The 15,582-nt window shown below is 42.2% G+C and overlaps 2 protein-coding genes across 5 annotated transcripts in view; one reads left to right on the top strand and one right to left on the bottom strand.

Annotated features, from left to right (window-relative positions):
- MAP4K4 (mitogen-activated protein kinase kinase kinase kinase 4) overlaps window positions 1-8,792 on the bottom strand; it is a 195,043-nt gene extending 186,251 nt beyond the window's left edge. For all 4 annotated transcript variants that reach the window (XM_081326477.1, XM_081326479.1, XM_081326478.1 and 1 more), the window contains exons 1-2: window positions 8,614-8,792; window positions 8,007-8,072 (exon numbers count right to left, since the gene is read on the bottom strand). In XM_081326477.1, the coding sequence (XP_081182603.1) occupies window positions 8,007-8,072; window positions 8,614-8,670 (123 nt within the window). In that variant the 5' untranslated portion in view covers window positions 8,671-8,792. The remainder of the gene's footprint in view (window positions 1-8,006; window positions 8,073-8,613) is intronic.
- Window positions 8,793-9,337: 545 nt separating this feature from the next.
- The window catches only part of LOC308668115 (interleukin-18 receptor 1-like), a 36,669-nt gene continuing 30,424 nt past the window's right edge, over window positions 9,338-15,582 (top strand). The window contains 1 exon segment of the mRNA XM_081327773.1: window positions 9,338-9,518. The gene's annotated coding sequence lies outside the window, so the exon portion shown is untranslated.

Below are 15,582 nucleotides of genomic sequence, written 5' to 3'. Positions count from 1 at the left end.
CTTTGGCTGAAGGCTACTACTTTTATTTTGATGTAACTGTTGTTCGGTTTTTCTCTTAGCTACTTAAGACAAGGATTTGAAAGAAATTCATTTAGAAAAGAAAAAAAAGTTGAAAGAAGTTCCTTAACACAGTGGAAAGGATAACCACACCATCAACATAACAGGTCTATCTGCTAACATTGGATAGTAAGTCATGTGTTTACTCTAGGTTTTTACTCTTTATGCATAACTTGTAACTATTCAATGTTGTCTGTCAAATGCAACTTTGACACATTAATTTTTGGTCCACACTAGTGACTAGCATTAGAAAATATAATCTAAAGTGAAAATTGACTTCAAATTATTAAGAGTTTCCATGTAAAAACACATATATATTAATATCCGCAACAACATCCCTCCTTAATATCACAATAATTCTTATTTACTCCACAAATATTTTAAATAAAAAAGAGCCTTGGTGGAGAAGTGGCCTAATGCCTCCTTAAGTAACACCAGCTGCCTGCAATTAGTGCAGGTTCGCGTCCCACCAGGCTCAAGGTTGACTCAGCCTTCCATCCTTCCGAGGTAGGTAAAATGAGGACCCAGATTGTTGGGGGCAATAAGCTGACTTTGTAATAATGCCGCTGGGGGGGGGGGAACGAAAGCCCTAATAAGCAGGCATATACATAGAATGAAGGCTATTGCTAAGCACATTGATTTGTGCTTTAGATTGTAAGCCGCCCTGAGTCTTCGGAGAAGGGCGGGATATAAATGGGATTAAAAAAAAATAACTAGGGCAAGTGTTTTTCAAAGTTGGCATGACATATGATGAAGCATGGCTAGGAAATTCCGAGAGGTGAAAGCCACAAATTTTGAAATTACCAACTGAGAAAAAACACTGAGCTGGGGAAACATCAGATACTTACTTGCTTAATCCTACTGAATGCCAAACTATTCTATTTATTCTCAGGTGTGCTTTACCTCCATCATATACCACTCTTAGCTCATGCAATAATCCAAGGTTGTTTACTTTAACATACACATTTTCTAAAGCAACCTAATTCATACACGCAGGTTTCTTAATTACTGGCTGAAGAGCAAAAATCAAGTCTATACTTTCTTTATCTTGCATAAAGCAGCAGTGACTTCCTAATGATTCATATTTTAACATTTCTCCACCACTGTCATCTATACCTACTATCATACTATTCTTTAATAGTATAGTTACATTTAGCATTTTCTTTTCTTTTTTCTTATAAAAAATTACATTCCTTATTTTAATTCCTCTTGTTACAATATTACTATCATTTACATAGAAATTTCTAAAATACGTCTTCCAACATTACCTACTTAACTTTCAGCCTAATACATTTCATAGTTTTTATTTTAATTACATTAAATCTACTGAAGGTTCCTTGTTTAGACCTTTTGACTAGTTTTCAAATAAATTTTCTTTTCCATAAAGCTGTTCTACACTTTCTGTTTCTTTTAATTATTTTCATTGAGTTCCAAGAAATTTCCACATCATCTTTCTTAATATTTACTTTGGAGCTTAATCTGTCTTTCTAACATTTCTAATAGAGGCCTATTCTATTACCTTCAGTAGATTCACTTTTTTTTTCATTCCCATTTTTCTCAAGACCCACTCTTAATAACATTAAATAATGGTCTCTTCCATATTCAAAACCTTCCATTATCATTCTATATCCCAATTTTCTCATTCATTTTAAGCAGTCATATCAATTGTGGTTTTTGATTAATTATTTTTTAGATGTATACATAAGTAGTACTCAGGCTAAATGTATGTATTTGCAAAAAAATGTTTTTCAAACAAATAGACCCCCGTCACCATATCATTCACATTGGTTCTCTAAAAGATCTGTTCATTTCTCTGTATTCACTCATACCATTCTGTCACCAAACACCCTACAATATATTACATTGAATGTTGTACAAATTTTCTCTAAAATTCATCTTTAATCATTTTATTATCACTACCCATGTATAATATGCAAATATAGCCACCTTTGGGTTTCTAATTTCATGGGCACCCTATATCGTACCAACTTTAAATAATACCAACTGATACATTCTCATATACAGTTTAACAGTTAATCATAATTAGGTTCCCACATTAACTTCTCCGCATGTATTCATCAATTCTACGCCATAAAATATGGGTCACCTGGTTCATGGACCGGAACTGGTCAGTGGCATACCAGAAACTGGACCATGCAAGAAAGCAAAGTCCCAACTATGGGATGCAGGCACATACAAAACCACACCCCCTCTGGTCCACGGAAAAACCTCTCTCCATGGAAATAGTCCCTGGTGCCCAAAAGATTGGGGGCCGCTGCTATAAAATCAGGTCTCCGTCATTCATATTTAATGCATCCTTTCTTTCTCTTAGTTTCATAATTATTTAGTTTTCATTCATCTCATGTATTAATTTATGCTCTTTACCATTTACTCATCTTGGCTTTCAAGTCACAACCTTGCATATGTAACGGTCATCTCAGATATTAATTCCAGTGTAATTTCCAAACACCCATCATGTTTTTTGTCAACAGAATTTTCACATACTTTTTATGAAGACAGAAAAGATGAAGGCTGAACTACCAACCATAGTTGCATCTGTGGCATACATACCATTTGTTGCTAAAGGTAAGGACAATACTGTGGGACAGGATGCCATAAACAGAACAGTTTTATCCCTTGTATGATCATGCAACTCTATCAGGCTAGATCCCTAGAAAATTGCCCACATTCCATCATCTAGGAGATATGTGCATTTTATATACACATATTTAAGATTTAAGCTAGAAATATTATCCTAATACATCTAAGCCACGGGTGTCAAACTCGCTGCCTCACGTGACGTGTCGCAACATATCGTGACTTTTTTCACATTGCCAGAGTTGGGGTGGGCACAGCCTCTGCATGATGCAACCGGCCCTCAGGCCAGCAGTTTGCCACCCCTGATCTAAGCCATTCTGCTTATCTGATGAAGTAAACAATATGTCACAAAAGCATATGAGCCTTTTAATAAAATGTATCAAAATGTATTAAGTCCTAAGTAAACTTCTGAGTTTTTCCCATGATAGTCTAACATAGCTCTCTTCCTACAAGGCTGGAAGTACTGCACATGCAACATACAACCTACATTTGCTGATATTATAAGTCCTGACGAATGTGGAAAAATAGGTAGGAAATACTCCAACTGTATACAATCCTCTGAAAAATTCACTTAAACTGGACACTAGCCAACCATGCTACAGATATTTTCAATTTCACCCTGCTGTTTACTACCATTTTTGGTGCCACATACTAACTAGGAACTACAGTGGCAAATACATGAAAATGACACCAGATTTGGGAAAGCTTCTTAAAGGAGAAAATTATTTACTAACCTGCAATGGTCATGTTTAAATAAACACTGAACACTGAAACATTGAACACTAGAAACATTGTTTATCTGCTTAAAAAGAAACATCTATTACAATATTGAGGGTACCTACTAGCCAGCTCTATTTTTAAAACAAACAAACAAACAAACTTCAATATTAAATATAGTCATGGAGATATCAGTAATTTCAAAATTGTGTATATGTAATTTCTAATAATTCCAAATGTGGCCTAGACATGTTAGTATACTGCAACAAAAACAAGGAGTTACGTGGTGTCTTAAAGACTAACAATTTTATTTAGAAAACAAGCTTTTGTGGATTACAACCACTTCATCACATGCATGAAATATTATTTAGAAAAAAAGCATACCACAGTTGGGGGAAAGATGAACAAAAGAGAAATGCAGTCAGAAAGTTTAACATAGAGCAACAGCAGAGGAATAAACAGCAGATTTCTTATCCTAGTACAGCAAATGAATGAAGGAGCAACTGGCTAAGGATAAAGACTTCACTGAAGTAGAATGTACAGTAAAAAAATTTTTTTGTCAAGTATAATATCTCAAGTTGTTCAAGTGTTTTCACACACAACTTGTTTCCCCATTACATCCTTTTCCAGAAACACAGGGAACACAATTTATATTGTGCTCTTGAAATGCGGAAATATAAATAAAATAAAAGAAGCCTTCACAGCAGATTGTCTCACAAGGGTTCAGGAGAGCAGCAGCATGAGTCCATTCCCAATTATAAGGGCACATTTCCTGTGGTATTCAAGCCTAGTATCGCCTGTTATTTCCTAATCATTAACTTGTGCTGGGGTCTTTGAACAGATACGGGAAATATTTACAGCAGCTGTTTAGAAAGGACCCCTTTCCCCCAGTACCTCGCTTTTATTTCAGTGCTTTAGAGGAGTCATTGGTTATATCCTTTCTTCAGCTGTCTTTTACACATTATCATTGTCAAACTGGTTTTTCTGAACATGCATTTAAAAACTCAAATCCAGATGATAAAAGGCTAATAAGCCAAAATAAAGATTTCTCACAGTAGGTAGGGAGGTAAGCAGGCAAGCAGGCAGGCAGACGGACGGATGGACAGAGAGGATACTTTGTGAAAAATATTTTAATTTTAATTTTTTTTAATTTATTAATATTTGTATACCGCCCTTCTCCCGAAGGACTCAGGGCGGTGTACAGGGCAAGAATAATATAATTTGTCACATGTCTTAAAAAATCAAACAGCAAGTTGAATACCACTATTTATGTAAAATACCACCAGTTGCCCTTCTCCAACTCAATACATGTGGGTATTTCATACATTTACTCTCATGAAGGTACCATAAGTGAAATCCTACATAAACAACCAGAAGTAAAACCAACAAAGTTCACCACTTCAGATAGTGACACTATTTATTAATGGATCTTAGATAAAAATGTATATAAATCACAAGAATTATAAAGCAATAAGCTTTAATACCATCAATAATCTAAATCTTTTAAAAGTACAGGTTTTTGTTTAAGATGTATAGTAAAGAACTGGTGAATTGACACTCTTTAAAAAAAAAAATTCTACAAGTTTCTATTTTATTGTAACACATAAGAACCTAAAATAATATGCAGACAATCCTTCTGCTAAATCCAAATCAACGTATATTCAAATGACTTAAACCTGTCCCTAGCATAATTAATTTATTTTGAGGGTTGATATTTGGTTTGTTCTATTGCCTCTCCAAGAACAATCAGGGCACCCAATTCATTAGAAAATACATCCATAGTGTTGCTTCTCCTTATTCTTCAGTAAGAAAATGAATGCTGCTGAGCAAGTCTGTACATGCCATTCAGCTGAGAACCAGTTGACCTCAGCTTAGTAAAGATGACTACTCTCCCTATTCTAACACTATCCTGCTTTCTAGAAAAACATGTTTTAATTTGTAGACTACAGCAGCTAACTTCTAACCATTCACATCATTTAAAGTTCAAAACAAAGCTTCCACAAAGTTTTTCCACAAAAACTATGATTTTTATCTAAACTGAACTTATGTGGAAAAGAATAAACTCTAAAAGTAAAGAAACTATGACTCTTTTTCTTCTTTCTACTTTAGCTCAAGCAATCTTGGAAAAAACCAAGCCAATCTACTATTTACACTTCTTCATTTTGTTAAACGCTAAAGGTTATATGAATGGTTTTCTAATAGCACCACTGGAATTCTTGCAACTCCCAAATCTCTGTTGGACAGTCACTCCATTACATCCAGCAAATGTTAGCGCATATGGGGCGGGGGAGGGGAGAGAATAATTTTTTTTCCTTGTTCTCAGCAGCCTTCACTAGAAAAGGTATGGTAGTTGGGGAAGCCTGGAGTTGTAGTTCAACCTCTGGAAGAACATACAATTCTTGGCCTTATACCCTGCTGTTTTGTAGAGAATGCATGGAATAACTAAATGGTCCCCATCCATGCCAACTTCAACTGCTAGAATTATTAGAATGGCTATGCTGGCTAGGAAATTCTGGGAGTTGAGGTCCATACATCTTAAAGTTGCTCAAGTTGGGAAACACATTCACTCCATAAAACTCATTTGTAACGTCACACTGACACACTGTATTAAGCTATAAAGTGGTTTGGTTGTCTTTGATTGTCTGAAGCAAACACTGGTTTATACTGCATAAGCCCAGCCATCTATGGGGTTACAACGCATGTCAAGCCAAAAGCAAATAATAAATCAGGATTTAGCAAGTTATAGTTTAGTACAAAATGTCATCTTAATTTCTGTTTGATCTGAACATTTCATATGACCTGCTAAGGTTTATTATGCCAAACTCTTTAGAAAAATACCATAAAAGAGAAAGGAAATTAAAACTTAACTATCCCCGCACAATATAAATGTACCTTATTTGCTCCACATCTTACACTAGAGCAATCTACAAGGAAAAAAAAGTTTAATCAAGAAGCTGCTCCACAATGTCCCATCTTCAGCATCTCTATGGCTAACACAGGCACACAATTTTAGATACATGTTCAAACTAGGAAAAAACTCAATCATTGCTGCTCCTTCAAAAAAGACATTAAAATTTTAACTGCAAAAAATGTGCATATAATAGGGAGGATCAAACCATTTGGATCCCATTGTAATATTACCAAACTGAAGTCGCCTATCAGAAGAATTACACTAGTTTACATAACTGTCTTCTTTCAAGGTAGAGACATTTGTGCAGTTTTTTCACATTAGGTCTAGCTGTGTTTAGGTACTACTTCCATTCCATGGAAAATTTTGCAACTCAGACCAACGTATTTCAATCAACCTTCTGCCAACTGAAAAGTGCACTAATTAGCTTACAATATTATAAGATTAAATTATATCTATTGCATGATTTGAATTGACAGTGAAGTTTACATTCATACAGCTGAACTCCATTGTGGGGAATGGGAGGCAGAAAAAGACACACCCAAGATGATGTAACCTCCACAAGCAATAACAATGCAGAAAAATGAGAATCAAAACCAGGTATCAAAAGGTCACCTATAAATCAGTTTCAAACTCGGACTCATAGTGATTCATTCTATTCCTACATAGGCCTAGTTCTTTTTATCTAAAGCAAGGCCAGAGCAATTCAGCTCACTCCAATGTTTTTACAACTCCAAACAGTATACCAATCCATACAGCAACAACGAGATATGAAGATGATCTATAAGTACATGTCAGAAACTACATGTACACAATATGCATCTTTTCTGTTGTATACCCAGATGTGAAAATCGATGAATGATGAAAAACAGTTGTTAAGATCTGCAACACAGCACAAGAAATACATTTTGTTACTTCCTCAAATTAATGTTTGTCTTTTATATAAACAAACCCTGGCTGATGTTTCACTCCCATAACAATGTACATTGGAAAACTTAGTCATATAGGTGACTAAACATTACACAGCCCATGATATTGCAGTATTTGTTTCCTCTAAAGGGGGTATATCTTGAAGACTTTCACAGCAACGTATCTTACCCATTTCAACTCAACGTATATTAGTGTTTGTGTGTATGTGTACAGGTTGTACCCCCCCCCCAATTCATCTAATTGTTAAACTGGTTGTTCCAGACATTTTGATTTTCTGCTTTCCAGCCAAAGAATAACCTTTCCTACTCTTTTTGCCCACTTTCACCCCACCCTTTTCATCCACACCCTCTTATAGAGGTAACACTGAAGACAATACTATGCCAGTTTCCACACATCTTGACAAATTCACAACAAAGAAAGCCAGCCTTTCTTTTTCAAAAGCAAGTTATTTGATCATTTTTTATAATGACAGGAACATCCCCAGTTTCTTCAGTCCACTATCAGCCCAGTGCACAGACAGTGAAATACCACATGAAAATATAAAAGATAAAAAGAGTTTTTGGTTTGTAGCATAGAGGCAGCAAGAGTTAGTGTCTTATGAACTTATGAACACAAAGAGGTCCCTTGAAAAAAAGGACAGGTCAGTGTGCTGATAACCTCTGCCACAAAGCCACAGGAAATTAATTTCTATTAACTTTTGTTCACAAAACAGGGATGGCCCAACATCATGGCTACTGTGGAGGAGGAAAATATTCATAAAATGTTTTTAAAAGAAAAAAAAAATCTTAATACGAACCTTATAAACTTGCCCATAGGTGCCATTTCCAACCACTTCCACCAGCTCAAAAATCCCAGCAGGATCCTACACAATAAAGGTGAGGAAAATGAAAGGATGGTTGGGAGAAGGGGGAAGAGAAGACATGACTGTTATCTTTAGGCAAGTATTACTGGATCCCCCAAACGCAGACACTGGAGTGGATCGTTTAGCAGAGTTGTTTCACTCTGATTTTCTAGGCACATGCCAATACATGCAAACAAAAGAAAGGAACCCAAGACTGGACTCATCCTCCCTCGCTTCTGCCCAGGGCGCAAAATGGGAAGCCAACGAGCTAACTAGTAAAGGACCTTTTTTAGGGTGTAACAACCACCCCCTATTATAGAGGTTTCTTCTCCCACCAGCCCCCCCGCAACGTACAATCCCAAGTCTTCCTCTCACCCTCCCTTCCTTTCCCCTCCGCCCCAACCCAGCTCCGAACAACAAAAGCCACGCCAGGGAAGACGTCGCCCGCTTTGTGTGGATAGCGGGAGGGAGACAAGAGAGCCAAGGATCGTCTGCAAGCAGCCCTCTTCTCCCTAGCTTTCCCTTCCATCCTCATCTCTCCCCCCCACCTCGTCACACTCACCCGCAAAGAGGAAAGGTCTATATCTCCCAGACTTTTTGCAGGAGAGTCATTCGCCATTTTTCCTTTTTGTTATTTTTCTTAACTATATAAATAAGGAGCCAAGCACTTAGCACGCCACGGCGAAAATATAAAGCGGCACCCCCTTGATCTCTCCCTCTCTTTCTGTGTCTGCTTCTCAGAAAGATCTTTTCTTCCCCCCCACCCACCCCGCCGCCTCTCTCTCTCTCTCTCCGCCCTTCCGTTTCTCGCTTTCTTCACTCCGGGGTAAAACTCTTCTTCAATGGAGATGGAGATGAAAAAGGGTGGTGGAGGGTTCTGTTGCTGCTTTGATTTACGGCGAAAGAGGAGACTGAGCAATGTAGAGCTACCGTGACTTCTCCACCGCTTTAAAAATAGTTCCTTTTCAATCTCAGTTCATGCGAAGGTCGCTCTGAAGCGGATTCACACCATCGGGAAGAAAGAGCGGGCGCTCTCAAGAGGGCGTCTTTTCCCAGGCAGCTACATACAATCTAAGAACCCAGAGCCGGCGGTGGGAGAAGAGCAGTCAGCGGCAGCTTTCTTGCGCGCGCGCGCGCGCGCAGAACAACTCGCACCCACCCGCCCACCGGAGCACGCGAACAATAAAACGCCACCCGGACACAGTCGCTCCCTGCTCCCCTCCCTTCCTCGGTTCTCTGTCTGCTCCTCCTCCTGCTGCTGCTGCTGCTGCTGCGCCCTGAGCGCAGAGACACTGGTTTTTCCACGGGAGCTTCTTCCAGCGCTGGGGAAGAGAAACAAAGCCAGCGCTGGAGGGGAGAGGTGCGAAAGGATACAAAATAAACTCTCAAGTCAGAGGAAGCCAACAGCTCGCTCTTTCTTCGGCAGGAAAACCCAGCGGAAACACACGCGCACCAAAGCACTTCTGGGTAAATGGAGGGGGGGGGGAAGAAGAAGAAAAATAAGAAGGGGAGGGGGTATCGTCTATTGCTTTCAGGCAGAGATTGCCTAGGGAAATCTCTCTTGGAGCGAATCTATCGATAGGCAATCAGGGTGTGGCACTGAACAATGGATATAAGTTCTCTCGTAGAGCTTTCCAGCTAGGCCTCGTTCTCCAAAAAATAAGGTATCTCTAGATAACTTCCTGAACAATGCAGGCTCTGGGCAAGTGCTCCAATTTATGTGAGAGAAAGATGTACTAGATGAGAACAATGATCACAAGGCCCTCAAGTCTGCAATTTTTTCAAGTTAGGCGTGAAAATCCTCCAGAACCTATTTGAAACAGTGATTTTATGTCATCCCATCACTTAGGACTAGCATAAGTTTGTTTTCCCCCCCACTTGTTTTATATTCTGTCTTTCATTCAGGAATTAAAAGTCCCATCCTATTTTTCACCATAATAACAATCCTGTGAATTGTGTTAGGGTTCTAGATTTACCTTACTCTACATAAGACTGGACTTGACCTTGAGTCTCCCTTGTGCCAGTCCAGCACATTAACCCCTAAAACATATAGGCACTCATTAACAAAATAAAATCATTAATAGCTCTGATTAATTAAACTTGGAAGGCTCTGTGACAGTTAAGAGTTGCTTGATCCTTTTCATCTCAAACCTGCTTGCCAGAAGCCATTGATCATAGGGCTGGTACCACCAGTAATTTTGGATTATACAATAGGAGGATTACTGTATTCACTCTGTGGTGTGATCTCTTTATTCAAAAGAGATCTAACATCACCAGGAAGGGGTAGGAAAGCCACCTCCATAAAACCCCAGATCTAATTAATGTAGACCAATATTTCCCAATAACAGAAACTGAGGTGATCCCTACAGCATTATATGAGGGCAATTTGGAAACAAACCTCTGTTTAGTTATCTTATGACACACTCACAGATACAGAACTTTTACTATACACATTATAAAACTACAACATTACATTACTTTTTAACATAATTGCCATTCAAATTGAGGCACTTGTCATAATGTCGTATAAGGTTTGAAATTTCTTAGTAATAGTTGCTCGGTGCCAAATCTGGGCTATGGGGGGGTAGTGGTCAAAAACATCCCAACAGAACTATTTCAAAAGTTCTTGGGTGTATCTAGCAGTGTGTAGGAGGGCATTATCATGAACCAACACCACACTGGAAGTGGTGCCATAGAAAATCCCGCCAAATATGAAGATGCCAAAGGAGTACTGCTAGTGAAGTTCATGGAGCGTGGTTTGACATCAGTTCAGAAGTCTACTGTGAAATGTTATGAAAACTCAGATGAACCATCCATAACAAGCATCAGGGCATGCTGACTTCCAGTGTGTTGGTTCATGATAACGCTCGCCTGCACACTGCTAGGTGCACCCAAGAACTTTTGAAGCAGTTCCGTTGGGGTGTTTTTGATCACCCCCCCATAGCCCAGATTTGGCGACTCAATTTGAATGGCAATTATGTTGAAAAGTAATGTAATGTAGTTTTCTAATTTACCGTATATACTTGAGTATAAGCCGACTCATGTATAAGCCGAGACCCCTAATTTTACCCCAAAAAACTGGAAAAAAGTTATTGACTCGAGTATAAGCCGAGTATAAGTATAAGCTTGGCCCCTTCTTAGCAACATATCTATATTCTGTGCCACGACGAGCCGCTCATTGACTCTGGCAGCATCCCGGAGCTGGCTCGGCTGCGGTTCACAAGGTCCGCTCATCAGGCTGCCAGGCTTCCTGGCAGCACATCCCGCAGGGAAGGTCTGCTAGGGAGGCGGCAGTCAAGCGTTGTTTCCCTCCTCGTGTGTGTGTGTGTGTGTGTGTGAGACCTGCGGGAACGGCTGGTAGAGGTGGCGGCAGTCCGGCGTTTCCCCCCCTCATGCATGCGTGCGTGTGTCAGACCCGCGGGAATGGCTGGTAAGGAAGCGGCGTCCCCCCCCTCCTGTGTGTCGGGCCCACGGGGCTTGACACACAGAGAAACGCAAATGCCGGACTGCCGCCATCTTTACTAGCCATTCCTGCGGGTCTGACACACACACACACACACACACGCACGAGGGGAGAAACAACGCTGGACTGCCGCCACCTCTGCCAACCCTGCAAGCCTCTGCCGCCCCGGCATTGGTGGTCGAGCTCTTCGGAGCCGGCAGAGAATCTCCCGCAGGAGGAGATCGCGGCTTTCTCTCTTGCTTCGGACTGCAAGGATTTAAACTCCAGGAACAAATCCCGATGGAAGTTTTTTTAAAAAAATACTCCTCCGGGTCGGACAGGAGACCCAGGCTGAGGTCTAGGGGTAGTGGGGGGGGGCTCGCGGACATAGATGGGCTCAAGTGGAAGCCAAGCAGCCCTCCCGAATCTGGGCTTCTGGACGGAGCGGCCGGTGGTGCGTTTCAAAAAGCAGAAAAGTTGGATTTTGAACATTTCAGCAGCGCATCTGCACCCGCTGCTTTTAGAAAGTACGAGGACCGGCAACTCCACTTCTCGGCTGATGCAGCGGGAGGCCCAGCCTCTCTTCAAACTCAGCGCCCGTGGCGGGGCTGGATCCGCCACCCGAAAGACTCTCGGGTGGCGCTTCCATGACGCAGTCGAAGCACTTCGCTCCGCACACGGAAGGAAAAAGGTCGGCCCTCCAGCCGCGACCCGTCCGGCGGGCGCTCCTGCTTTGCGGCTCTCGACGTCGCTGCCGGGAAGCCTCTGCAGTCGTGGAGGAGCGAAAGGCAGTGGCGGCACCTCCCCACGGCGGAGGCTCCCCGGCGTGTCCCTGCACCGGTCTCCCCCGCCGGCCGTGGGTCAAGCAGGCTACGCTTCCCCGGGCGCTGCAACGGCACCCGTCCTCCCGGGCGAGTCTTCACTACCTGGCCCCTGCAGAATCGCGGCGGCGCCCCCGGAGAAGCCAACCCCGAGGCTGCGGCCGATTTTTCCTTCTCCAGGCCTCTGCCGCCCAGAGCGTTGTTTCTCCCCCTCGTGCGTGTGTGTGTGTGTGTGTGTGTCAGACCCGTAGGAATGGCTAGTAAAGGTGGCGGCAGTCCGGCATTTGCATTTCTCTGTGTGTCAAGCCCCGTGGGCCTGACACACAGGAAGGGGGGGAATGCCGGAATGCCGCTTCCCTACCAGCCATTCCCGTGGGTCTGACACACACACGCATGCACGAGGGGGAGAAACAACGCTGGACTGCCGCCACCTCTACCAGCTCTGCAAGGCTCTGCCGCTCCCTTCTCTCAGCAGCCTGTTCCGAACGAAGGGACAGTTCTTTTTTTTGTTCACTGGAGTATAAGCCGAAGTGGATTTTTTCAGCCCAAAAAGTGGGCTGAAAAATTCGGCTTATATTCAAGTATATACGGTATATAATAAAAGATTGTATCTGCGAATGTCTGTCATTCATAACCAAATGGAGGCTTATTTACAAATTGCCCTCGTAGTTAAGGGCTCTGGGAATATTCTCCAACACATTCTTGGGACATATAGTTGGCAGAAGTGTCCAAAGAGAACAGGGGCCTAACTTAAGAAAGGTAGCTTTCTGGTATAGGTATCTTACTTTTCAATGAAACCTGGAAATTCCTTATATTATTTGTTATCCTTTTACAGTAATAAATTCCCTGAATTTAAACCATCTTGAGTCATACTATGACAAATATCAGAGACTGCCTTGGACCACTTTGGGCTATTTATTTATTCACCCATTCATTTATCAAATTTAGAAATTGCCCATCTCCCCCACCCCTTTAGGTGGTGTACAAATAAAATATTAAAAGCATAAAAACTGAATATAGAAAATTAAATATGAGTCATTGTTCTTCTGGTCTAGTATTAGTCCAATTATAATTGTTCTCTAGAATTTCAGGCAGAATGTTTTCATGTGTCTTTTTTAATTGAGAATCAAGGAAAAGAAACACTACTCCTAGATTAGTTATTTAGATGCCATCAAGTGGGGGGTTGGCCTCTCATGATTGTAGGGAAATATTTTGCCATTTTCATTTGATTTTAATAATAACTCACGGCAGTGGTGGGATTCAAATATGTGAACAACCAGTTCTCTGTGTGGATGCTGCTTCCGGAAGTCCATTCTGGGCCTGGGCAACAAAAAATTACTTACCGGTTCTGCCAAAGTGGTGCGAACTGACTGAATCCCATCACTGACTCACAGCTTACATTCCAATAACATCCTTGATCCTATCCTGTCCATCCATTTATCCATTGTCTTTGTCAGAATCCAGTTATATTTCATTTCTATCTATCTACTCTGATTTAAAAAACCAATCATTACTGTCTCCTTGATTCTGTCACACAAAAAAAGGGGAGTGGGTATGCATGGGGAGTTTACTACTTTCACTTCCTGTCTTCACTTCAAAGTAACCTTTTGCTGATTCACTTCGGATCTGTTAACAAAACAATGTAGCCATCTGCCTTTCATCTTATGCCTCTCTGAAGCTCTTCTCTTTACCCACAGTGGAGGAAAAGGGGAAGGTGAAAGATGCAACACTTGGAGTCAGGGCAATAAGAGAATTGGATGATCGTCGTGAGGGAGCCGGACTGATGTTATCTTTCCTGAGGTAACACCTAGCAATGTGCCGGTTTGGATCACCCGGAAGAACTGCGGGTGGGGTGGGGGCTGCTTGGGAGCACTTTAAAACATTGAATGGTGGGGAGGGTTCCCCAGATCCTGTCTAGCATGCCTGCAATCAATTTCTCTTAATAAAGAATTGAAGTGGGTCGTTACATTAGACAGGATCTGCAGTAATAGTCAACCTGGAAGGGAGAACTTGCCGGGGGACTTTGCAAAAATTAAAATGTCAAACGACGAGGCAGGGAAGGGAGAAACTCATCCAGAGAGGGAGCCATCTCCTCGACCGACAACCTGCCAGCTGTCGGGATCTGAAATGTCATATTCCTCAGTAGAAGAGGTGGTGGAGATGCGTAACCACAAACCTCGGTGGTCCATGGGTGTTGGAAAGAAAAGCGAGTGGGAAAAGAAATCAAGAAAGGTGACCCTGAGACGGGGGCCCAACCAACCAGAATGGAAACAGGAGATGGAAAAATCCCTGCACGTAAGCGAAGAGGAAGGAAGCTGGGCACAACACTCGAACTGGATCCTATAGAAAGCTATCAACCTGATGAAAAGAACCCTCAGCTCCCTAGGGGAGGAGAGTTCTGAGCCCCACGGCCACACCAGCACCCGGAACTGCAGTTGGAGAGACACTGAGGGGGAATTGGAACCTGCAGTCCCGGGGACATCCACTGATCCAATAGCAACCATTTCAGCAGGCCCCACTCCCCGCCGAACTGCAGATGGCGATCTGGATGGGAGACAATACCACTGACGACAAAGGCACTGATCCATTCAAAGACTTCCGCCGCTGGATGCAAAATTCAAGGGGGAGCTGACACGCTTGGGGTTTTTCTTAACCCAAGTCCTCAACTACATGGAAAAATACAGCCGGCAAATCCCCAGTGACAAAGCCCGTATCCGGATCGTGCAATCTGCTCTGGACGGGCCGGCCACAGACTGGGTGGTGAATTTGCATGACTCCGATGCCCCAGAGCTCAATGACTTCAACCGTTTCATGTCCTCTCTGAGGAAGCGATTTGAGGTTCCCCTGGCTGATCGCAAAGCCCGCGAAAGAATCAAAACGATTAGGCAAGGCAGACGCCCGGTAGCTGAATATATGCAAGAATTCCGGGCCATTGCCAGCAAGCTGAACTGGCTGGAAGACATCCTTCTTAGCCATTTCAAAGACGGCCTAAATTATGACCTATACAATGCCTGCCTGCCCTGGGGGGACCCACACCAACTCGATGACTGATACGTCCTGGCAGAGGTGGCAGAGATCGACATACTGAAGAGGCACTGCCGAGGAAAAGAATGGAACCGCTCAACACCTGAGTTGATGCGTGAGCCAGCAAAGCCACCGGCTATGGCCAAAAAGCCAACAGGCTGTTTCAAATGCGGGAGAGAGGAGCATCGGGCCATAGAATGCTGCTTGAAAGCCCCCCTGCACAACCCAGACAGATCACCAGCCA

Source organism: Vipera berus (assembly GCF_964194415.1).
Source record: "Vipera berus genome assembly, chromosome: 4".
NCBI classification, from domain to species: domain Eukaryota; kingdom Metazoa; phylum Chordata; class Lepidosauria; order Squamata; family Viperidae; genus Vipera; species Vipera berus.
This window is presented reverse-complemented; position numbering and strand designations above follow the sequence as displayed.